Source organism: Artemia sp. Qi Xiang Cuo, chromosome 12, assembly GCF_049724085.1.
Source record: "Artemia sp. Qi Xiang Cuo chromosome 12, ASM4972408v1, whole genome shotgun sequence".
Classification (NCBI taxonomy): domain Eukaryota; kingdom Metazoa; phylum Arthropoda; class Branchiopoda; order Anostraca; family Artemiidae; genus Artemia; species Artemia sp. Qi Xiang Cuo.
The window spans coordinates 3,110,616-3,135,465 of record NC_142805.1 but is presented as its reverse complement, the minus strand read 5'-3'; the positions used below and the strand labels follow the sequence as shown (position 1 = coordinate 3,135,465).

At 35.7% G+C, this 24,850-nt stretch overlaps 1 protein-coding gene across 4 annotated transcripts in view; it reads right to left on the bottom strand.

Moving 5' to 3' along the window:
- Positions 1–11,033, bottom strand: part of LOC148945662 (importin-4-like) — a 112,306-nt gene extending 101,273 nt beyond the window's left edge. The window contains exon 1 of one of the 4 annotated variants that reach the window (XM_089098305.1): positions 11,002–11,033. Coding sequence is in view for 1 of the 4 variants with exons in the window: in XM_089098304.1 (XP_088954430.1) it covers positions 10,131–10,191 (61 nt within the window). In the remaining 3 variants the exon portion in view is untranslated. Of the gene's footprint in view, positions 1–4,998; positions 5,022–7,390; positions 7,412–10,130; positions 10,217–11,001 lie in introns of those variants that run through there. The other 3 variants (XM_089098304.1, XM_089098306.1, XM_089098307.1) reach the window with 3 other exon arrangements.
- Positions 11,034–24,850: the final 13,817 nt, after the last annotated feature.

The window sequence follows — 24,850 nt, the reverse complement described above, 5'->3', positions numbered from 1 at the left end:
ACTATTTGGGTTGGAATACCCCAATTAATATTATTTTCAATATTATCAGTTAATAATTAAATTAATATTTGAAATAAAAATTACTTTAATTATTAATTAAATAATATTTAAACTAATTAATAATTAAATAATTATTAATTAAATTAATATTATCTATTATTATACATTAATTCTAAAAACGTAGCTACTAAAAAAGAGCATAAAGCAATGTTTGGTACTTGTATGATATAGCCCCTACTGCTGAAGTTCTTCACTCATTGTTGCATTATAGAACCCGTTTTTTTTTAGTTTCTTTCAGCTTAGCATGAGACAAGACAAAGAGAACTGACAGAATAGATGGAAAATATATGACTTGGGCTATATATTTACACACTATGAAGGCGGGGGAGGGGAATTATTTGGACAGTGTGAAGTTAGAAAACAATTCATACTTCATAGAATGCAGAATAATTGTACCTAACACATTTTGCATGCAGATCTGCTATAATTTACCCCCCCCCCCTAATGTGCAAACATATAGCCCAAATTTGTTTCTAAAGTATTATATTTTTATCATAGTTAGGTATATTTCATTACAATTCAGCGTCAGAGAAACATAATAGAAGAATATTAGGTAGGGACTACTTCATACAAGTAACTAATGTTCAGCCCAGTCCATACAGTAGCGTTGGCTTAATAAAGAGTGATTTTTTCACCATGACCTCATCATATACAACAGGAAAGTGTAGACAGCTGGAAAAGGGCTTGTTCAACCTTAGAAGCACCCTTGTCCTTTTCAAGGGTCAAACTGATTGCAGGGAAGCTAAATGCCCATTCTAATCCTTTCTGCATCTGAGTATTCCAGCATGGGATTAAATCAAATTTCAAGACAGCCTAGAGTTTTATAACAGCCGACCAGTGGTCCAAAAAATTTGCCACTGGGGGGGGGGTCAATTTGTCCATACAGATCAGGGGTGAAGACCCCCAAACTATCCAAACAGCCAATTCAAAACAAAACTTCTAGATAAATTTTAGTAGAAAAACACATATATTACACATTTAGAATTTAGGTATTACACATCACGAAAGCACAATTGTTTTGGTCTATGTAATTACAGGGTCCTGGATCTCAGCCCCTCCCCCCCCCCATATTTCAAACATATAGGCACTCGACATGCAGCACCTCTATGGACTAGTGATTGTCAATGCATCATTTAGGGATTGGTTTTAAATGATCAGATGACTGTTCAAAATCGAAAGACGTTAAGAACACGTTTCAGACATGAATTTCATAATTTTAGGAAAAGGCATCAAACACCAAAAGGAGAGAGGGGACATTCAAAACTTAGAGCCAAGGTCACATATTTGACTTTTAACATCCTAATCTTTAAACAAATCCTGGATTGGAGGTACAATCTATGCATTTCAGGGATAAGAACTAGATAAAACGCTAATGCTGACAGAGCTGCTAAGACTAATTTGCTTGGGAGGTAAAATAAACTATTGATTGGAGTTAGGCTGATGTTCCCTTAAAATTGGGAAATTCAGCTCATGTGTAACCTGGTACCAGAAGCATAGTAATGGGATAGATATATTTCTATTATATTTCTTGTACAGGGACAAATTGTTGATGAAATGGGAGCTGGATAACATCTTTACACCTTCTGATTCATCTTTTCAGTAGGGGACTCTCCAGGCCATTCAGCGCGTCCCCAGGTGGTGGATAAGGCAACATCCTACAGATATGTAGGGTACCTCCATTGAGTAGGAAGCGCGAACCAAGAGGGATCCTAGTCCCTGGGGGTCCATAATAGAAACTAGGTCATACTCACCTGGAGGCCGTAAATACAATCGGAGGAGAAAGAAGGTCCCGCGACTTTGAATATCGCAACAAAGTCGAAAAATCAACTAGACATATCTTTTGGAAAACCAACAATAGTCATAAACCAAGCAAGATCAAGAATAACTATTCGTTATTGGATCGTCAGATCTGTCGCACAAGAAACTATGCAAGCTCTGCTAGTCCATGACATAGAGAAGTATAGCATTGAAATACTATGCGTTTCTGAGACCAGAATCTCTGGTCTTGGCTCTACAGTAATTACAGTGCCCAAAACGCTACATTCAGTTCCACTTTTCTACTCTGGAGTAGATTCTGGAGTAGAATTCGGGACTCTGTGGCGTTGGTTCCATTATAAACCAAAGAAGCAGAAACGTGCTTCTCGAGTGGGATTGACTTGGCGCTCCAATGATGGTGTTACTAAGGCCCAAATTGACTTCATTTTGTCCGCCAACGCTGCTGAAGTCCAGTATTAGAATCGCATTCTTATAACGTTGGGGACACAGGCTCAAAATCGGGGTCTGATCACAGGCTTGTTCTTGCAAATCCTGCTGCCTCTTACAGCTCAGAAAAATAATAAACCAAAAGACCAAATCGCTATTGGTAAGCTACAAGATAAAGAAGTTTGGGAAACACCACAAATGGAGCTGAGGAACCGTTTTGATGCCCTAAACTTGATCCAGGTAGTAAACCATGACCCTGAGCAAAGATGTAAGACCATCAAAACAGTGACCACCAAAGAGATCCTAGATCAAACGAAAGTAAAACGACAGCACTGGATTATCACCAGAACCTTGTCAATAGTTGGAGAGCAAAGGAAAAAGATGAGTGGTCCTAAAGATATTACAAAAGAGTTGCTAAGACAGGTCAAGCAATGTTCTTGTCTAAACTACCATAAAATATGGGAAGAGACTATTTTGCCATTAGAGAAAGCAGCATGCTCACATGACACTCAAAAGCTCTACCGGATTCTCAAGGAGTCAACTAATAAAAAAGCTGCAGTGTCGAAAGTTGTCAAAAACAGATCAAGAAAAGTCATAAGCTTTTATATGGACCATTTGGTCAGATGGAAAGATCACTTCCAATCCCTAGTTAGCCCATCTGAATTACAGCTCCTGATGGATTCCCCCCCCCCCCTAGTGTTCAAAAGAGCCTTATAATGTTGAGCTGGCCACCCCAACAAGAGCAGACATTCTCAAAGCAATTAAGATCCTGACGAACTACAAAGCTACAGGCCAAGATGGTCTCCCTCTAGAACTATACAAACAATGCCCCAAGATCACAGCAGAGCAGCTCCATGGTATCCTTGAGGAAGTATGGAGGACCAACGCTTTCTCAAAGGATTGAAAGGCATCAGTTATTCTCCCTTTTTATAAGAAAGCTGATAAAACTGGAGTGAAAAAATTACCAGGGAATAAGTCTAATCAACATTACAGTAAAATATTTGGGATTATTCTGCTTAACTACTTCAAGGGGGCAAGGGAGAAAAGAACTAATAAAAACCAAGAAGGCTTCCATCTGGGTGGTGCTTTACTGACAATATTTTGCACTTTGCCTTATTACCCAGCAGTTTGAAAGGTATCCAGCAGTTTGAAAGGACTTCATTGCCTCATTTGACTCCATCATTTGCCAAAAACTTTGGAGAATTCTAGAAATAGACCAAATGCCCCTGAAATTTGTCCAATTGCTTAAGACATACTATGAGGGGTCAATGAGCCAATTTTGAGTTTATAGAGAAGAGATCAAAGAATTCCTGGTTGAGTTTGGAATATACCAGGCTCCATTATAGAGGAGCTGGGAGACAATTATGATGCATCTTATAATTGTATTTGGAAAGAGGATCAAGGACATTTAATGATATATTTCTTGTTTTTTCTATCTCATGTCAACCCTGTACCATACATTAATAAATAAAAAAGACTCAAATCAAATTTAAGGAAAAAATAATTTAAAAATCAATAAAAAAAAAATTGTTAAGACAGATAGCCTAAAAACCTATTTCCTATTCAATTTACTAAGCCTGGAGAATAAGTAAAAATAAGAACTGAAAGATCATTTCAAGTGGCATAATTTAGGAACTGATTTTATTCCTGAAAAAATTCATTCTATCAACTCAGCTACTTTCCAAAAAAAAAAAATTGGTATATAAACAAAACAGTGTAAATTTATCAATGTTCAGATATATTTGTTAGCTAAAAGGTGAACAGACGACTTGGTCAACCTTTAGAACTCATCCCTGAGATTTATATTGCTACCCTTCAAAATCAACCCAATCCCCACTTCTCTAAAGAGACCCAATATAGATCTAGGCTATATACAATAGTTGGTACCACTAGCAAATTACAGGTCTTCAGAAGGAAAGATAATAATAACAAAATAACAGTACTGTTCAATTCCTTAATCAATACTCTTTCATTAGATAATGGTTAATACCATGACAATACATCTACCCCCCCCCCCCCAAGGCCGTGCCCAGGATTTTTTTTTTCAGAGGGTCTTTTACTCAAGGATTTTTTTCGGAGGAGGGGGGGGGGGTACACAAAAAATACTCAAAAAAACATAAAAAATTTGTTTATATCCATTTTTGTTAAGTTTTTACAAGTCAGGCAAACATTTCGAGGGGGGTCAACCCCCCCCCCTGGATATGGCCTTGACCCCCCCCCCCAATACTACTGCTACTAACAACTCACGGCATCCCCAGGCCCCCTGACGCCAACACAGCTATGGATGCTCTTTCTCCATCTCAATCTATTCAAAGTCTCTCTCAGACAGTGCCTAAGGTTGGACAAATATTTATATTAAAACGTACCTTTCCTAAGCATCAAAAGCAAGTTCCTAATCGTGAGTATTAGGTATATAGTCCTAAATAGCATCAGCATTTAAACTTAGAAAAAAATTACCCTTACAGCATAACTAATTTAAATACAGTTACTCAACCTTACAACATTTGTTTTTTATTGAATCCATCCCCAATTGAGCCTGTCTGTGGTTTAGAAACTTTGTACTAACTTCAAAATCCTGTGCTGTTTCCATAATTAGGATTAAGCTTAAAATATTCTCTGCGATTAGGCTCTACTCTTACTCTACTTTAAACACAGTTACTCAACCTTACAAAATTTGTCTTAGCTTGAACCCAACCCCAACTGAGTATGTGTGTGATTTAGGTACTTTGTACTAACTTTAAAATCCTATGCCAAAAATTGGGCAGATTTTCCATGATTAGGCTCAAGCTTAAAATGTTCTCTATAATTAGGCTCTACTCTTACTCTACTTTAAACACAGTTACTCAACCTTACAACATTTGTGTTAGATTAAACCCAACCCCAACTGAATCTGTCTGTTATTTAGATACTTTGAACCAACTTTAAAATCCTATGCCCAAAAATTGGGCAGATTTATCAAGATTAGGCTCAAGCTTAAAATGTTCTCTGTAATTAGGCTCTACTGTTACTCTACTTTAAACACAGTTACTCAACCTTACAATATTTGTCTTAGATTAAACCCAACCCCAAATGAATCTGTCTGTTATTTAGATACTTTGTACCAACTTTAAAATCCTATGCCCAAAAATTGGGCAGATTTTTCAAGATTAGTCTCAAGCTTAAAATATTCTCTGTGATTAGGCTCTACTGTTACTCTACTTTAAACACAGTTACTCAACCTTACAACATTTGTCTTAGATTAAACCCAACCCCAACTGAATCTGTCTGTGATTTAGGTACTTTGTACTAACTTTAAAATCCCATGCCAAAAATTGGGCAGATTTTCCATGATTAGGCTCAAGCTTAAAATATTCTCTGCAATTAAGCTCTAGTGTTACTCTTAACACAGTTACTCTACTTCCAACATTTGTCTTAGATTGAACCTGATCCCAACTGAGTCTGTCTGTGATTTAGATACTTTGTACTAACTTTAGAATCCTATGCCAAAAATTGGGCAGATTTTCCATGATTAGGCTCAAACTTAAAATATTCTCTGTAATTAGGCTCTAGTTTTACCCTACTTTAAACACAGTTACTCAACCTTACAACATTTGTCTTAAATTGAACCCAACCCTAACTGAGTCTGTCTGTAATCTAGGTACTTTGTACTAACTTTAAAATCCCATGCCAAAAATTGGGCAGATTTTCCATGATTAGGCTCAAGCTTAAAATATTCTCTGTGATTAGGCTCTACTCTTACTCTACTTTAAACACAGTTACTCAACCTTACAACATTTTTCTTAGATTAAACCCAACCCCAACTGAATCTGTCTGTTATTTAGATACTTTGTACCAACTTTAAAATCCTATGCCCAAAAATTGGGCAGATTTTTCAAGATTAGTCTCAAGCTTAAAATGTTCTCTGTGATTAGGCTCTACTGTTACTCTACTTTAAACACAGTTACTCAACCTTACAACATTTGTCTTAGATTAAACCCAACCCCAACTGAATTTGTCTGTTATTTAGATATTTTGCACTAACTTTAAAATCCTATGTCCAAAAATTGGGCAGATTTTTCAAGATTAGTCTCAAGCTTAAAATGTTCTCTGTGATTAGGCTCTACTGTTACTCTACTTTAAACACAGTTACTCAACCTTACAACATTTGTCTTAGATTAAACCCAACCCCAACTGAATCTGTCTGTTATTTAGATACTTTGTACTAACTTTAAAATCCTATGTCAAAAAATTGGGCAGATTTTTCAAGATTAGTCTCAAGCTTAAAATGTTCTCTGTGGTTAGGCTGCATTATTACTCAATTTAAACACAGTTACTCAACCTTACAACATTTGTCTTAGATTGAACCCAACCCTAACTGAGTCTGTCTGTGATTTAGGTACTTTGTACTAACTTTAAAATCCTACGCCAAAAATTGGGCAGATTTTCCATGATTAGGCTCAAGCTTAAAATGTTCTCTGTAATTAGGCTCTACTCTTACTCTACTTTAAACACAGTTACTCAACCTTACAACATTTGTCTTAGATTAAACCCAACCCCAACTGAATCTGTCTGTTATTTAGATACTTTGTACCAACTTTAAAATCCTATGCCCAAAAATTGGGCAGATTTATCAAGATTAGGCTCAAGCTTAAAATGTTCTCTGTAATTAGGCTCTACTGTTACTCTACTTTAAACACAGTTACTCAACCTTACAATATTTGTCTTAGATTAAACCCAACCCCAAATGAATCTGTCTGTTATTTAGATACTTTGTACCAACTTTAAAATCCTATGCCCAAAAATTGGACAGATTTTTCAAGATTAGTCTCAAGCTTAAAATGTTCTCTGTGATTAGGCTCTACTGTTACTCTACTTTAAACACAGTTACTCAACCTTACAACATTTGTCTTAGATTAAACCCAACCCCAACTGAATCTGTCTGTGATTTAGGTACTTAATACTAACTTTAAAATCCCATGCCAAAAATTGGGCAGATTTTCCATGATTAGGCTCAAGCTTAAAATATTCTCTGTGATTAGGCTCTACTCTTACTCTACTTTAAACACAGTTACTCAACCTTACAAAATTTGTCTTAGCTTGAACCCAACCCCAACTGAGTATGTGTGTGATTTAGGTACTTTGTACTAACTTTAAAATCCTATGCCAAAAATTGGTGATTAGACTCTACTGGAAATTTGCTGATGTTCACCACATCTAAAGGAAAGATGATTCTTCTATTGACTATTGATTCTTCTATTACCATTTCTTCTATCGACTTAGATTCCAACTGCTTGGTACATTACCTTGGGAATATGTCTGGTATCATTAGGGGACACATGCTTTATCCAGAGTGGCAACTATTACATAGGAAAGAATGTTGATTGTATATTCGTATGAAACTGCTATTTTTTAGGCTACAGTGATTTTGATTGTCTGTATTAAATTTTGGGTGTTGTTCTTTAGGGACTCCTCTGAAGGAATCTTCTTAATAAAATGAAACACTACCATTAGACTCCTTTTTTCATTACCATTTTTGTCATACCATTAGACTTCTATTGAATATCATATTTTTGCCTATGACAAGGCACCCCTCATGGCCCCATATATAACCCTACTGGATATATTTCTTCCTGGTTTTTCAGCTTGTGGTGCATCATATAATGAGTTGCTCTAGTCTTGGCTTGATAAAATCCAGTTTTGCATAAGTGGTTCCAATAGAATTGTTAGATAAAATATTGTATAAAAATAATTTGTAACATGGATAATAATGTAAGGAAAGACAATAATTGGATTAATAGAAACATGTTGTATATTATAAAGTAAGAATTTAATTGTATTATCTTTTTGTTTGATATTTGTGCTTTTCTTACCTCTCCCTCACACAAGTGTGATCAGTGGCAGATCCAGGAGGCAAGGGGGGTGTGAGGGGCAAGGGGGTGTGCCCCTCCCCCTCCTAGCATACTCTGAAGTATTGTAATTTACTTAATTAACCCAAGTTTGCATAAATTAAACTTGCTCCTAATGCAAGTTTATTAGATCAACCTATTTTGCACCCCCCCCCCTCAAAAATGTTTTATTGGATCAACCTTTTTTGCCTCCCCCTCCCCTAAAAAAAATTCTGGATCCACCCCTGAGTATGATACTACATTGATTAAAGGGGTTCAGAGACATGCAACCAGATGTATAACTGCTCTCTTAAGCCTGCTATACAGTAAATGGCTGGAACAATTGAAAATGCCAACTATAATATTTTAATACCATTGTGGTGACATGATGTTGACCCATGGATATCAAAGCCAACCAGGAAAGCTTCATAAATAGACTGGGAATAACAGGATAGGTCTATACAAAACTTTTTTATTGAATGAGCGACTAATGATTGCAATGGACTTGGTAAAATACACAATAACTGTTCTAACTATACAAACATTCAAACCAAGATTGGATGCAGGATAGACAGCAAACCATGGATATGTGACTCAGATTCTCTAATTAATCATCTAATTAATCATCTAATTAAGCTCAAGAGATCTAGTATAAGGTAAATATAGGAATACATAGAGATAAATTTCAGACAAAGAAGATAACTAGTTTAACATAGCCTAGGAGCTATAATATAATTTATGAACAAATTGAAGTATTGGAGAAACATATTATTATGAATTGGCTATATATGGGGGTAAATTTGGTGCAGTTCATATTATTGCCCTATGATTAAGGTGAATATAGGCCAACCACTCTGCAATTTTTTTTTTTATATTCTTTATAAATATATAATCACTTTTCATGAAAATTCAATTTTAAGCCCTTTGCAGACCCTCAAATATTATTTATTTTTATCTTAGGCCTATTTTAGAAAGTCTACTGCTTATATACAGCTATTAGCATCACTTAAAATGGTTTAGGCATAGGCTATAGGCCTAGCCTACTGAATTGACTGTGACAAAATCAAGACCCAGCAAACACTCAGGAAGCATATAGCCTAATTTGGGCAATAGGCTAGGGCCATATTTGCACATAAGGAGGGGGGAGGGAGGGGTACAGTATAGCAGAGCTGCAGTTGAAATGTGTTAACTAGGGCCTACAATTTTGATGCATAGGCCTATAGCCTAATGAAGTAAGAATTATTGTTTTAACCATTTTACATAGACAAAAATAAGAAGAAAATGTATAATATTTGACAGTCTGTAGAGTGCTTAAAATTGGATTTCCAAGTGAAGTTACTATTATAGCCTAGGCTATTCAGAAACAGCATAAAAAGGCATCAAGTGGTTATGTTCACCTTATTTGTAGGTCAGTAATTTAACTACTACAAGTTTAACTACTACATTTTTTAACTACTTTTTAACTAGTTTAACTAGTTTTACCTAGTTAAACATTTTTTAACTAGTTTTTAACTAGTTTTAACTAGTTTTAACTAGTTAAACATTTTTTAACTAGTTTTAACTACTAATTTAGCTACTACAAGAACCATGAGGGCAGAAGGGATGCATTTGCAGGCAAATTGTTAATTAGGCTACATTTGGAAAGAACATAAAAAAAGGAAGCAAGTAGGCTACTATGTTCATCTTGTCTGTGTGTCAATTATGGAATATCATATACATAATAAGGAACTGAGAAACAGTTACCTTCTAAGACAACACTGTCACCTGCTATTTAAAAAAAAGCTTCTAAGCTAATTAATTCAGTAAATATATAGGCTACCAAATCATATTATTGAGTTAGGAATAAAGTGAATACACCATTCAATACCTTTTTTTAGGCTGATTACAAATATAATAATCATTTCTATCAGAAATGAAATTCAGCCCCCTCCCCCCTTATATATGCCAATTCAGGGTACATATTTTGGTAGCCTAAATATCTACCAAATCATATTATTGACTTACACATAAAGTGAATATACCACCCAATGCCTTTTTTTATGCTGATTACAAATATAATAATCATTTTGGTAAAATTCTACTTTAGCTACTTTTGGCTATCGTGGAAAGGGATTAGGTTAGGAAAATGAGACTTCCATGGATGGGTCTACAGGCTAAAGTATGTCCCAGGAAGGTATTTTGAAGTACCTACCTCCACTCCTTCTCCCTCTAGAGTCCTGAAATTTGCCTACATGACAGGTCTATACCTATTGAAATTTTGACAACATTTTACCTTAATTTTCAGATATCAGTTTTCTTTCCCTGGCTTTAGTTCTGAAAATGCAATTTCAGTTATTTGAGCAGAATTTTAAAACATATAAATAGTTTATTTCCAAAATTTAGAAAATGTATTTGCATATCTTTAAAACCTTATAAATTGGGATTGAGCAAAGTTGTGAAGCTGAAAACAATTTTGTTTTCAATTTTGTGGTCATCAAAGGTCAGGACCCTCTAGAGGGAGAATGAGTGGAGGTGGGTACTTCAAAATATCTTCCCGGGACATACTTTAGCCTGTAGAACCATCCCTGAAAGTTTCATTTTTAACCTAACCCTCTTTCAAGATAGTCAAAAGTAGCTAAAGTAGAATTTTACCATCATTTTTTTTGGAAATGAATATCAGCCCCCTCCCCCTATATATGCCAATTCAGGGTATACATTTCTACATTAGGGGTGGGGGGGAATTTTATTTCTGATGTAAATGGGAGGTAAGTTTAAACTTTACCCCCACCCCTAATGTAGAAATATATACCCTGAATTGGCATTTATAGGGGGGGGGCTAAAATTCATTTCCGATAGAAATAATTATTATATTCGTAATCAGCATAATTCGTCCTACCTTTTCTCAACAGGATCCTTTCAGTGAAAGAGAGCACCTTCTTCTAGTAAAGCTTCTTTCGATTCCAATTTGGCTACGTTTTAATCTAGATAGCCCGTCGACAGAATAGACTTTACGTGTTTTATTATCAACACAGTTGGGGATTTCTAAGGACTTAATTAAATCTTTTCAAGAGTTCTTTGATAATATAATTAAACAAATTTCCACGTATTCATTAGTACCTACGTACGATTTAAATTATCCCAGACCTTTTGAAATCGTCGAGAATCTTATAACAAACCTGAATGTAAAGTAAAAGTTCAGTCACATATTTCCTGCATGTCCAGTAAAAGAGAATTCTCCTACATAGATTAATAAAAGAATATTGTGGACGAAAATACTTGAGGTTTCCGCGTTTAACCAGGGTTCCGAACTTAGACACCATTCGTGTGCAATATGCCTTTCTACCTGATTGCACTCTTTCGTTCCACAGACCAGGATTGCACTCTTTTTACCAATTATTAGCTCTTTGCACTCTTTTACGAAATGATGATAGAAAAAGTATAAGCGAAATAAAAACTTCAAATCAAATTATTTTAGTGCAAAAGATACAAGAGTTAACAGGTATGATCTTTGATATCAGTCGTCTTTCCAGTATTTCCAATAATTTAGGATGAAGTAAATCAAAGTCAATTTAACAAGTGAAAACGTGGAAATTAAAATTGAATAAAAAGAATTCGAAAGCTTCTTGGCACAACCATTCTTTAGAAATATAATTAAAATTTGGTTTATGAAATTCTGCGTAGTTTTTAATGGGTTTTTGACTTTTCCTTGATCGACATTAAAAAAAAACATCAAAATAAAATGCTATGTCACTTGTATCGTTGAACATTTTTGCAAGCTATTAATGTTATTTTGACTCAGTAGCAAGTTTAATTTGCAGTTCTGTGTTTTTGGGATACACTACCAAGAAATACTTTTTCTCTGATTCACATGGTCTAACATATCCTTTTGTCAAAACTCTTGTTTAATTGCCATTTATTCATGTTCATCAATATACTCAAAGCAAAGCAGTACATTCACAGAACAAGCAGCTATCTACTTTCTGGGAATGTACACAGAAAACTATCCATTTCGTATAAAAATTGGAAATGAATTTACAAGACAAAGAAAAAAGAAGAGTAGAGGAAGAAGAATTTTTTGTTGTTGCTGCTATGGTATGGTATTTAGCCTGACTACAGTAAAGCCAGCTATAATTCATGACTATTTACTTGGACCTCTAATATTCCTTTGGAAACATTTGAACAATTTAGACACAAAATTTTATCTAAATATTTCAAGAAGTCAACTATAGTTCAATTAAAGGTCCAAGGGATCAAAATTAACACATTATTTAAATTATTATTCACACGATAAAATAAAAGTTCAAAATAGGGATAAAATCCTTTTTAATAGACTGTGTATAGAAATTGAAAAAAATACCAGATATTTCGGTCACATATACAGTGACCGTCATCAGTAGTAAAACTAAGCAAAAACAAATTAAAACAAAAGTTTATATACGAAATCAACTAAAACTACATATTGTTTAATTCTCTAATTCTTTTCAAAGCAAAGGCGGAAGCTAGCCTCTTTGACCTTCTTGGATTCGGCTCATTAGCGTTAAATGGTATAACATTTGGACAGAGGTCAACTATATTGGGTGAATTGAACTTTACTCTGTCAAATTTTAATTGATTATCATAGATAGAGTTCAGCCCAAATTCACGTGTATCCCGATTCTAAGCAGTATTATCGAATAGTATTTTCTTTATTTCAAGATTTTCACGAAAATTTTGCTTTAGACCCAGTTCGCTAAAAATCAAAGAGACATTCTCGAAAAAAAATAAAATGGTCTGGAAAACTGAAAATAAAAACTGAAATAAAATCTTCAGACTTAGAATCTTGCTTTAAAGCCGAAGAAATATAATCTTTATGTTGTAATAATCTCATTTCCAAACTCTGGTTAGTACGTCCCACATATGAGCTTCCGCAAGCACATGGCATCTGATAAACCCCACTTTGTTGCCCCAACGAAGTTAGATCCTTCCCATAATTTAGAAAACTACCCAAAGTATTATTACTCTTTAAAGCTACCCCTAGACCATTACTCTGTGAAATTCTTTTAAGTTTTTCACTTAGCCCGGGTACATATTATAAGGAACAAAAAACATCATTCTCCCGAGTTGTCTCCAAGACTTCCTTAGAAATATCTAGAAATTTTTTTCTTCTTTTTGAAAAAGTCTGTTTAATTAGCCACTCTGGATACATTGTTGCTTATTAGTATTTTCCTTAGAAAAGACAACTCCTCTTAAAAAAAATTTGGAGAGAAAATGCAAAATATCCGCTCAGTTAAAGAAATGATCAAACCAATCTTTACTTGGCGAGCTAGACTGGAACTATAAGACAAAATCTATTGTTATATTTCGGTTTTCTGTAAATTTAAAAATCCAGACTATTTTCATTTTTCAAAAGAAGAAAATCAAGAAAAGGAAGTTTCCCATTCTCTTCTAATTCAACAGTAAACTTTAAATCCCCCCCCCCAAAACACTTAAGATGTTCCAAAAATCTTTTTAATTCCTCATCCCCATAATCCCATACTAAAATTATGTCATCCATATACCGGCTCCCAAAAATATATTTTAAAAAATATGAATATAACGCAATTGTTTCAATATTCTCCGCAAAAATATTAGCTAATAAAGGGGATAAAGAGGCCCTCATAGGTAAACCATTTATTTGTTCGAAATACTCCCCTCTGAATTGAAAAAAAATAAGATAACCGATTGCACAGCCTTACTAAATACATAATTACAGAAACTTCCAAATCTGTTTTGCCACTAATAAAATCCAAATTTCGTAACAGATGTCTTTCTAGAAGAGTTTCGGCTGCTTCTAAATCAATATTTGTGTACATTGATATAATGTTGAAGCTTGAAAGCAAAGAACTTGAAGAAATTTCTACTTTTTTTATTCCACTTAAACCACTTAATCTGTAAACCACAAAAGTGGTTTACATATTGACAATAACCAATTGCTCAAAACACTAGTTGGTGACCTTGTACCTTACACAATTGGTCGTAATGATAGGTCAGGCTTATGAATTTTGGGAAGTCCATATAATTTAGGGCACAAGGAACTGCGTGGCAGGCTTTTGTAATAAAGTTGAGGTGTTATTTTTCCATCATACTTTAAGCACTTCAATTAGTTCTTAAACTTGTATTCAAAAGAATCTGTTGGATTACACGATAGCTTCTTGTATGTTTTTTCATCATTTAGTAGACTTCTTAATTTTGATTCGTAGTCCTCAGTATTCATGACAACTAAAGTGTTACTCCTATCTGCTTTTGTAATGGTAATGGAACCATCCTTTTTCAAGTTTTTAAGAATTCTTATGTCTTTGATGGTCGTACTAGGAAATTCCGGTTTCAATAAAAAATTAGACAGGGTTTTCACGGTAGAAGCTCTCACTAAGCTAACATCTTTTGTTAGATTTGCGTTTTTGCCTAGGTAGTATTATCGGTAAGTATGGCAGATTCAGAGAAGGTGTAAACAGCAGAAAAAGGATGTTTCGATCAATGTTGAAAAAGGAAGGAGCTACTGTTATGGGAGGTTACGGGAGGTTACTGTTACTGCATTGTCTGATTTGCGGAAATGATGTTGGTCCTTATATTGTTCTTAAAAAGTTCTTGTAAAAAACGTTCTGCCCAAGCAAATGGAAACTGAAAAGAAACTGGACCTCTGGTTCAAGAAATCCTGAACAACTAAGGGTATCACTTCTTTACCTGGGCATTGGTTTAAAAAAAGGCGAACTCTGCCCCGTTTCATACTTTAATTGCACCAAGAAAAACACGTTTTAAAGTTTATTACTAACAGCACCATCTATTTCACATCAGCTAAGATATAAGAAATGTTTGACAAACAGAAGAAACAAAAAAATGTATTTTTTAATTTAACATCATAGGCAGCAAAATAGCGCTGCCTAAGTAAAGACGGATATTGGCACATTGTATTATTTATTTATTCTATTTTTTGGTTTTAGACCATGGCATTTCGTATCGAAAGAGTTGTTGTAGAAACTTCAAAAAGGGCTCATTCGATTGGAAATTGAAAGGGCTTGTGCCCTTTTTAATAACCGAAAGTGATTGGAAGGCAACTAACACCCCTTCTATGCCCAGAATTTCTGCAAACACATCCCATCCAAATTTTGAGATATTTATTTTGTTCAACGTAGTTGAAAGATCTGGAAATTATGTCTTTGAGGTGGACACTTCCCCCACAGCCCTCAGGGCAAGGGTTGTAAGCTATGCCCTGGAGGCATATAAGGTTTATATAGAAAGCGTTGTCTTAAAAACTTCAAAAGGACTCATTGGATTGGAAATTAAAAGGGCTATTGCCCTTTTTAATAGTCAAAAGTAATTAGAGGGCATATGACCCCCCTCTCACGCCGGCCATTTCCCCGAACACATCCAATCAAAATTTTGAGATAGACATTTTGTTCAACGTAGTTGAAAGTCCTGGAAATTAGGTCTTTGAGAATGACAACCCCATCCAACCCCACAGCCCTCAAGGCAAGGTTTGTAAGTTATACCCTGGGGGCATGTAAGGTTTTTACAGAAAGTGTTGTTCTAAAAACTTCAAAACGGGCTCATTTGATTGGAAATTGAAAGGGCTAGCGTCCTTTTTAATAGTTGAAAGTGATTGGAGGGCAACTAACCCCCCTCACACCCACCATTTCCCCAAACACATCCAATCAACATTTTTAGATAGCCATTTTGTTCAACGTAGTTGAAAAATCTTTAAATTAGGTCTTTGAAGATGATAACCCCTCAAGGCACTCAGGGCAAGGGTTATAAGTTATGCCCTTGGGGCATATAAGGTTTTTACAGATGGAGTTGTCGTAGAAAATTCCAAAAGGGCTCAATAAATTGGAAATTGAAAGGGCTAGTGCCCTTTCTAATAGTCGAAAGAGATTGGACGGCAATTAACCCCTCTCTCCCACCTACCATTTCCCCAAACACATCCAATCAAAATTTTTAGATAGCCATTTTGTTCAACGTAGTTGAAAGTTCTGCAAATTAGTTCTTTTGGGTTGACAACCCCGCCAGAGCCCTCAGGGTAACGGCTGCAAACTATGCCCTGGGGGCATAAAAGGTATTTACAGAAATGGTTGTCGTAAAAACTTCAAAAAAGGCTCATTTGATTGGAAATCGAAACGGCAAGTGCCCTTTTTATTAGTAGAAAGTGATTGGAGGGCAACTAACCCCCCTCTCACGCCCACCATTACCCCAAACACATCCAGTCAAAACTTTGAGAGAACCATTTTTTTTAACGTAGTTGAATCTTCTGGAAATTATCTCTTTGAGGATGACAACCCCACCAGAGCACTCCGGGCAAGGGTTGTAAGTTGTGCCCTTGGGGCATATAAGGTTTTATAGATAGAGTTGTCATAGAAACTTCAAAAAGGGCTCAACAAATTGGAAATTGAAAGGGCTAGTACCCTTTTCAATAGTTGAAAGTGATTGGACGGCAAACAACCTCTGTCTTCCGCCTGCAATTTCCCCAGCAGATCAAATCAAAATTTTTAGATAGCCATTTTCTTCAACGTAGTTGAAAGTTCTGGAAATTAGTTTTTTTAGGTTGACAACCCCCCAGAGCCCTCAGGGTAAGGGTTGCAAACTATGCCTTGGGGGCATATAAGGTATTTACAGAAATGGTTGTCGTAAAAACTTCAAAAAAGGCTCATTTGATTGGAAATCGAAACGGCAAGTGCCCTTTTTATTAGTAGAAAGTGATTGGAGGGCAACTAACCCCCCTCTCACGCCCACCATTTTCCCTGACACAGGCAATCACAATTTTGAGATAGCCATTTTTTAACGTAGTTGAATGTGTTGGAAATTGTCTCTTTGAGGATGACAACCTCGGCACAGCCGTCCGGGCAAGGGTTGTAAGTTATGCTCTAGCGGCATATAAGGTTTTTATAGAAAGTTTTGTTGTAGAAACTTCAAAAAGCACTCATTCGATTGGAAATTGAAAAGGCTAGTGCCCTTTTTTAACAGTCGAAACAGATTGGAGGGCAACTACCCCCCCCCCTTACACGCCCACAATTTCCACAAACACATCCAATCAAAATTCTGAGATAGCCATTTTTTGAACGTAGTTTAAAGTTCTGGAAATTAATTCTTTGAGGATGACAACCCTCCCCCCCACATCCGTCAGGGCAAGGGATGTAAGTTATGCCCTGGGGGCAACTAACCCCTCTCACACGCCCAACATTTTCCCAAACACATCCAATTAAAATTTTGAGATAGCCATTTTGTTCAATTAAGTTGAGAGCTCTAGAAATTATGTCTTTGAAGATGACAAATCCCCCACGCCCCTCAGGATAAGGGTATTAAGTTATGCCCTTGGGATATATAAGGTTTTTATAGATAGTGTTGTCGTAGGAACTTTAAAAAGGGCTCATTCAATTGGCTATTGAAAGGGATAGTGCTCTATTTAAAAGTGGGAAATGATTAGGGGTACTTAAACACCCTCTCACGCCCACCCTTTCCCCAAACACATCTAATACAAAATTTTGGGATGGCCATTTTGTTTAACGTAGTGAAAAGTTCTTGAAATTAGGTCCATGAGGATGAAAAACCCCCACAGCCCCCTGTGCAAAGGTTGTAAGTTATGCCCTGGGGGCATATAAGGTTATTATAGAAAGCGTTGTCGTAAAAGCTTCAAAAAGGATTTATTAAATTGGGAATTCAGAGGGCTACTACCTCCATTAATAGTAAAAAGCAATTGGCGGGCGAATGCCCCCTCCCCCCCCCGACGCCCATCATTTCCCCAAACACTTCCGATCAACATTTTGATACAGCAATTTTGTTTAACGTAGTCGAAGGGTCTGGAAAATATGTCTTTGAGTATGAAACACACCCCAACAACCTTCAGGGCTAAGGCTGTAAGTTATGCCCTGGGGGCATATAAGGTTCTTATAGAAAGCGTTGTCGCCCAAACTACAAAAAGGGCTCATTCGATTGGAAATTAAGAGGACTATTGTCCTATTTAACAGTCGAAAGTAATCGGAGGGAGAATTAACCCCATCCCCCCGTCCCCCCCCAGCCCATCATTTCTCAAAACATTTACGATACACATTTTGATATGGTCATTTTGTTCAACATAGTTGAAAGGTCTGGAAATTCTGTATTTGAGGATGTTAACCCTCCTCCCTTAGCCCTCAGGACAAGGTTCAAAAGTTATGCCCTCGGGGCATATAAGATTTTTTTATAGAATGTTTTGTCGTAGAAGTTTCAAACAGGGCTCATTCGATTGGAAATGGAGAAGACTAGTGCCTTTTGTATTAGGCAAAAGTGATGAGAGGGCAAATGCCCCCCCCCCGCCGATCATTTTCCCAAATACTTACAATCAAAATTTTGAGATAGCCATTTTGTTCAACGTATTTTAATGGTCTGGAAGTAATGTATTTGAGAATAACAAATCCCCCCAGCCCTCAGGACAAGGGTTGTAAGTTATGCCCTGGGGACATATAAGATTTTAATAGAAAGCATGGTCATGTAAAGTTCGGAGGGGGCTCATTGGCTCAGTAATCAGACGCTCTATTGCTCTTTTTCAGATTCAAAGGGATTGGAGGGCAGCTATCCCCCAACACACACACACGTCGTATTGTCCCGAAATGTATCTAATAGACGTTTTGAGATAGCCATTCTGTTAAAAATATTCTAAATATCATATAACAAGGCTTTTTAGGTCTGATCAAACTCCAGAGATTAGGGGCAAGGGTTTTAAGATGTGCCCAGGGGGTATTTATAAGGTTTTTATAGAAGGGATGGTTGTTTGACTTTAAAAGTAGCTTAGTCTTTTTCCCTGAAAAAGACTATTTCAATATAAAACGAACAGAAATTAATTAAAAAACTTGTTCCACCAAATAAGTTTTTCAAAAAAAGTAAAGAACTCTATTAAGCCCTCTCACGCCCACCATTTCCCCAGACACATGCAATCAAAACTTTGAAATAGCCATTCTTTTTAACGTAGTTGAATCTTCTGGAAATTATCTCTTTGAGGATGACAACCCCGCCACAGTCCTCCGGGCAAGGTATGTAAGTTGTGCCCTTGGGGCATATAAGGCATTTATAGAAAGAGTTGTAGAAAATTCAAAAAGGGCTCAACAAATTGGAAATTGAAAGGGCTAGTACGCTTTTTAATAGTCGAAAGTGATTGGACGGCCAATAACCCCTCTCTCCCGCCTACCATTTCCCCAGCACATCAAATCAAAATTTTTAGATAGCCATTTTGTTCAACGTAGTTGAAAGTTCTAGATATTAGTTCTTTTTGGTTGACAACCCCCCAGAGCCCTCAGGATAAGGGTTGCAAACTGTGCCCTGGGAGCATATAAGGTATTTACAGAAATGGTTGTCGTAAAACTTCAAAAAGGGCTCATTCGATTGGAATGAGCAAAAAAGAATCAAATTATCTACCAAGCATACAACTACCACAAATCAGTATCAACAAATATATGAAACCCAAATCAAACAGAAATCAAAATAAATAATAGAGTACTTTACTGAAAATAATTCTTTTAAATGTTTTCATTTTTATAGCTTTCAGAAATTAAAATTAATTAAGATTTTAAGGAATAAATAGCAGCATATGTATATTAAACTTACAATGCACATTTTTTTTTTCAGTAAATTCATTTGAATTTTTCAGTAAAGTACAAATTATATTGGTTTCATTTTTTCAATGAGAATTGGTTTCAATGAGAATTGGTTCCATTTTTCAGTGATTAACTGACCAGCCTTGTAAAACACTCTCAGAAGGGACACTGATGATGGGCACGGACACTAGTTTTGTGGCAACCTCGTTAAAGTATTTCCGAGTCAAAGATTAAGAGACTTGAGCGGAAAATTTTTTATTGGAACTAAAGACCATCCATTGAAAATCTGTCGAGCCATGATAGATTTCATCTGCTGGTGAAGCTGCTGGCACCGAATACCAAAACTTCGCCATGTGAACCCCACAAATTGGCTTGATTCTGTTGAGGCTGAATCACTGAACTGTCGCACTATTTGCATACAATGATAAAGATTGAGCTGCTAACGGCTGCTCAATCTTTGAGCAGCTAACGGCTGCTCAAAAGAGATGGCCAAGTCCATCTCTTTTGCTATTTTATTCTCAACCTGGAGAAAATCGTCAGGGAGATATACACTTTTCTCAAACCTGGATCAAGATAAACGCCAAACGTGACGGATGCGACCTGACCAAGGCTTACAAACTTAAAAATATTTTATTCAGCAAAGCCTTTTGGAGTTCCTCAGCCAAGTCCATCTCCAAGGCCACATTCATCTCTCTTGCTATTTTATTCTCAACCTGGAGAAGATCGTCAGGGAGATATAGATTTTTCTCAAACCTGGATCAAGATATATGCCAAACATGACGGATGCGACCTGACCAAGGCTTACCAACTTAAAAATATTTTATCCAGCAAAGCCTTTCGGAGTTCCTCAGCCAAGTCCATCTCCAAGGCCAAATTCATCTCTCTTGGTATTTTATTCTCAACCTGGAGAAGATCGTCAGGGAGATATAAATTTTTCTCAAACCCGGATCCAGATATATGCCAAACGTGACGGATCTGACCTGAACAAGGCTTACAAACTTAAAAACATTTTATCCATCAAAGCCTTCCGGAGCTCCTCAGCAACATTTGAGAGTCTACCCTGATTAAACTTAGTTTGAGAGCAGGCTATGCTATCTTATGGATACATATATACGTGACATTTATCAGTATGCGTGACTCAATGGATTGAACAAGTTATTCGTCTTCTTCTTGCCCATTTGCGAAATAATTTTGCAAAATCTTAATACTACTAACAACTCACTGCAGCACAACGCCACCTGAGGCCAACAATTCCAGGCTGGCTCATATTCCATCCTAATATATTCAAAGCCTTCAACTTTACACCTTCCACAAAAGTTCAAATTTTCCTTAAATCTTTTCTTACGGCATCTTCCATCCCATTCAGGAGCGACTTACTTTTCCACAATGGGAAAAGGACATGTCCTAGGTATCTAAACCTTTTTCTTATTATAGCCCTAGTAAGCGGGATTGAACCACATTCTTTGAACAGCTTACTGTCTGAGATATAGTCAGATAGACGGGTAGCCAAAAGAATCTGTTGGCAATTTCTCTAGAAAACATCAAGCAAATCTTCTGTCTATCCGAGCACCCACACTTCAGAACCATACTTGAAATTCACATTGATGTATTTATCTGGTACGCCATACAAGGATAAGGGCTTTGCTAAAGCTCTTTTGTCGGCTGAATAAAACGCTTGTCCTTAATCTATAAAGCTGAGTACTATAGGGATTTAATTAATCAGGTGTATCTTACTTGTATTAATCTGAGAGTGAAAACTTGGTCAATGCATCCTCTCCCCTTCCTAAAACCTACATTGTTTATTTTCTAAGAACCTTATCAACAGCATATCTTAGTCAAAAAAATAATTGTGCTAAGTAATATGCTTCCTGCAGAAACCATGCTAATGCCTGTATAATTACCATTTACCGCACTCAGTCTTATAACCTTTCTTATAGAGGAATTTAATTAAAGTTTTCCTAAAGTGGCTAGGTAGTTCCTTTTTTTCAAAAACCATAATCACAATCTTCATTAGCTTATCTCTAACTATATTTAAAATAAATCTTCATTCACTTCCCAAGTGTCATAACCTTTTCATTCTTCTTCATATGTTTTCCTGTAGCTTTGTCATGGTTTAGCACATTCTCCCTTTTGCAGCATATATATATATGTTTAGCAGCATATATATATATATATATATATATATATATATATATATATATATATATATATATATATATATATATATATATATATATATATATATATATATATATATATATATATATATATATATATATATATATATATATATATATATATATATATATATATATATATATATATATATATATATATATATATATATATATATATATCTACAATAACTCAAACTCAAAACGACCAGAAATTACATCAAATAGTTTGTGATAATGAACTGTAAATAAGTAGCGATCTGAATCAATAGTAACCGAAACTCTAAAAAAATTAATTTCGATACCAAGAGATACATTAAAAGAATAAGATTTTTATGCTGATTTCAAATATATAAGTTTCATCAAGTTTAGTCCTACCCATCAGAAGTTACGCGGCTGAGAAAATTTGGATGATTTTCGAAAAAAGGCGGAAAGACCCCTAAAAGCCATAGAACCTTAATGAAAATCCCACCATCAAATTCAGCGTATCAGAGAACCCTACTGTAGAGGTTTCAAGCTCCTATCTACAAAAATGTGGAATTTTGCATATTTTGCCAGAAGAAAAATCACGGATGCGTGTGTATTTGTTTGTTGTTGTTTTTTTCCCCAGGGGTGATCGTATTAACCCAGTGGTCCTAAAATATCCTGGGGTGGCTCATTGGAATGGAAATTAAAAGTTCTAGTGCCCTTTTTAAGTGACCAAAAAAATGGAGGGCAACTAGGCCCCCTCCCACGCTCATTTTTTTCTTAAGGTCACCCGATCAAAATTTTGAAATAACCATTTTGTTCAGCATGTTCGAAAATATGATAATTATGTCTTTTAGGATGACTTAATCCCTCGAAGTCCCCGGGGAGAGGGTTGAAAGTTATGAACTTTACCCAATGTTAACATATAGTATTGGTTATTGGGAAGTATACAGACGTTTTCAGGGGGGGGGGATTTTTCGGTAGGTCGGGGGGGGGGGGTCAGGGCTTATATGAGAGGATCTTTCCATGAAGGAAATTTTCATGGGGGAAGGGACATTGCTATGAAGGAGGCGCCGGATTTCCCATCATTACTAAAGAAAAAGATTAGAAATTAAATAAAAAAAAGTTTATCAACTGAAAGTAATAAGCAACATCAAAACTTAAAACGAACAGAAAATATTTTTTATATGATTGGGTTCACCCCTTAGTCAATACCTCGCTCTTTAATCCAAAGATTTTTTAGTAATTTCATAAGAGCTATTCATTCTAATTAACGGCTGTTGTGATTAAGAGGTCATTTTTAAAGAATTGGAACAAAATTCGAACTTTAGCTTAAAGAGCAAGGTATTGATTAGGGGGCGAACCCCTTAATATACGTATTAAAAATCTGTGAATATAGAAGTTCGATACGTAAGTTAATTCGTAAGTTACGTATATTTATTACTAATAAAAACGTTCGTAAATAAAATTAAACAAGTTTCGAAAAAGCCATTTAACCAAAAACAAGTAAAATTAATATGCAAATTTTGTTGTAATTATTTATGCACAGTGAGCACATTTAATGCACATTTATGCACATTTAACCAAAAACAAGTAAAATTAATATGCAAATTTTGTTGTAATTATTTATGCACTGCGTTAATTCAAAAACGTTAAAAAAAAACAAAAAAAAAACAAGTTTTTTTAACTGAAAGTAAGGAACGACGTTAAAACTTAAAACGAACAGAAATTATTCCGTATATGAAAGGGGCTGTCTCCTCCTCAACGCCTCGCTGTTTACGCTAAAGTTTTGACTTTCTCACAACTCTTATTTTTTTTAAACAATAAAAAAACTTTAGCGTAAAGAGCGAGGCGTTGAGGAGGGGACAGTCCCTTTTATATACGGAATAATTTCTGTTTGTTTTAAGTTTTAACGTCGTTCCATACTTTCAGTTAAAAAAAACTTTTTTTTTTTTATTTAATTGTATTCTTGGTAGATTATTTGATTCTATTTTTGTTCAATTTGCTTTCATGATTTTTAAAAACTTATTTTGTTGAAAAAGAATTTTTTAATTAATTTCTGTTCGTTTTGTATTGACATAGTCTTTTTCAGGGAGAAAGACAGAGCCTCTTCTAAAGTTAAACAGCCATCCCTTTCATAAAAACCTTAAAAACCCTCTGGACATAGCTTACAACCCTTGCACCTAATTTCTGGGCATTATTTCAACCCCAAAGGCGTTGTTATATGATATTTCGACTATTTTGAATATAATAGCTATCTCAAAATTTCTATTAGATGCATTTCGGGACACTACGACGCGTGTGTGTGTGTGTGCGTGGAGGGGGGGGGGGTAGCTGCCCTCCGATCGCTTTGACTCTTAAAAAGAATACTAAAGCGTCTGATTACCAATCCAATGAGCCCCCTCCGACGGTTATATGACCATGCTTTCCATAAAAAATATATATATATGTATACATGTCCCTTATATGTCCCCAGGGCATAGCTTACAATACTTACCCTGAGGGCTGGAGGTTTTGTTATCATCAAAGACATAATTTCCAGACCTTTATGATACGTTGAACAAAATGGCTATCTCAAAATTTCGATTGGAAGTGTTTGGGGAAACTATGGGCGTGGGGGGGGGGAATTTGCCCTGTGATCACTTTCTACTAATAAAAAAGGCACTAGTCTTCTCAATTTCTAACCAAATGAACCCTTTTTGAAGCTTTTACGAAAAATTTTCTATTAAAACCTTATATGCCCTAAGGGCAGAACTTACGACCATTGTCCTGAGGGCTATGAGGGGAGGATTTTCATCCTCAAAGACATAATTTCCAGACCTTTCAACTACGTTGAACAAAATAGCCATATCAAAATGTTGATCGAAAATGTTGTGGTAAATGATGGGCGTGGGGGATTCTCCCTCCGAGTATTTTCGACTATTAAAAAGGGCAATAGCCCTTTCAATTTCCATTCGTATGAGCCCTTTTTGAAATTTTTACGACAACGCTTATTATAAAAACATTATAAGCCCCAAGGGCATAACTT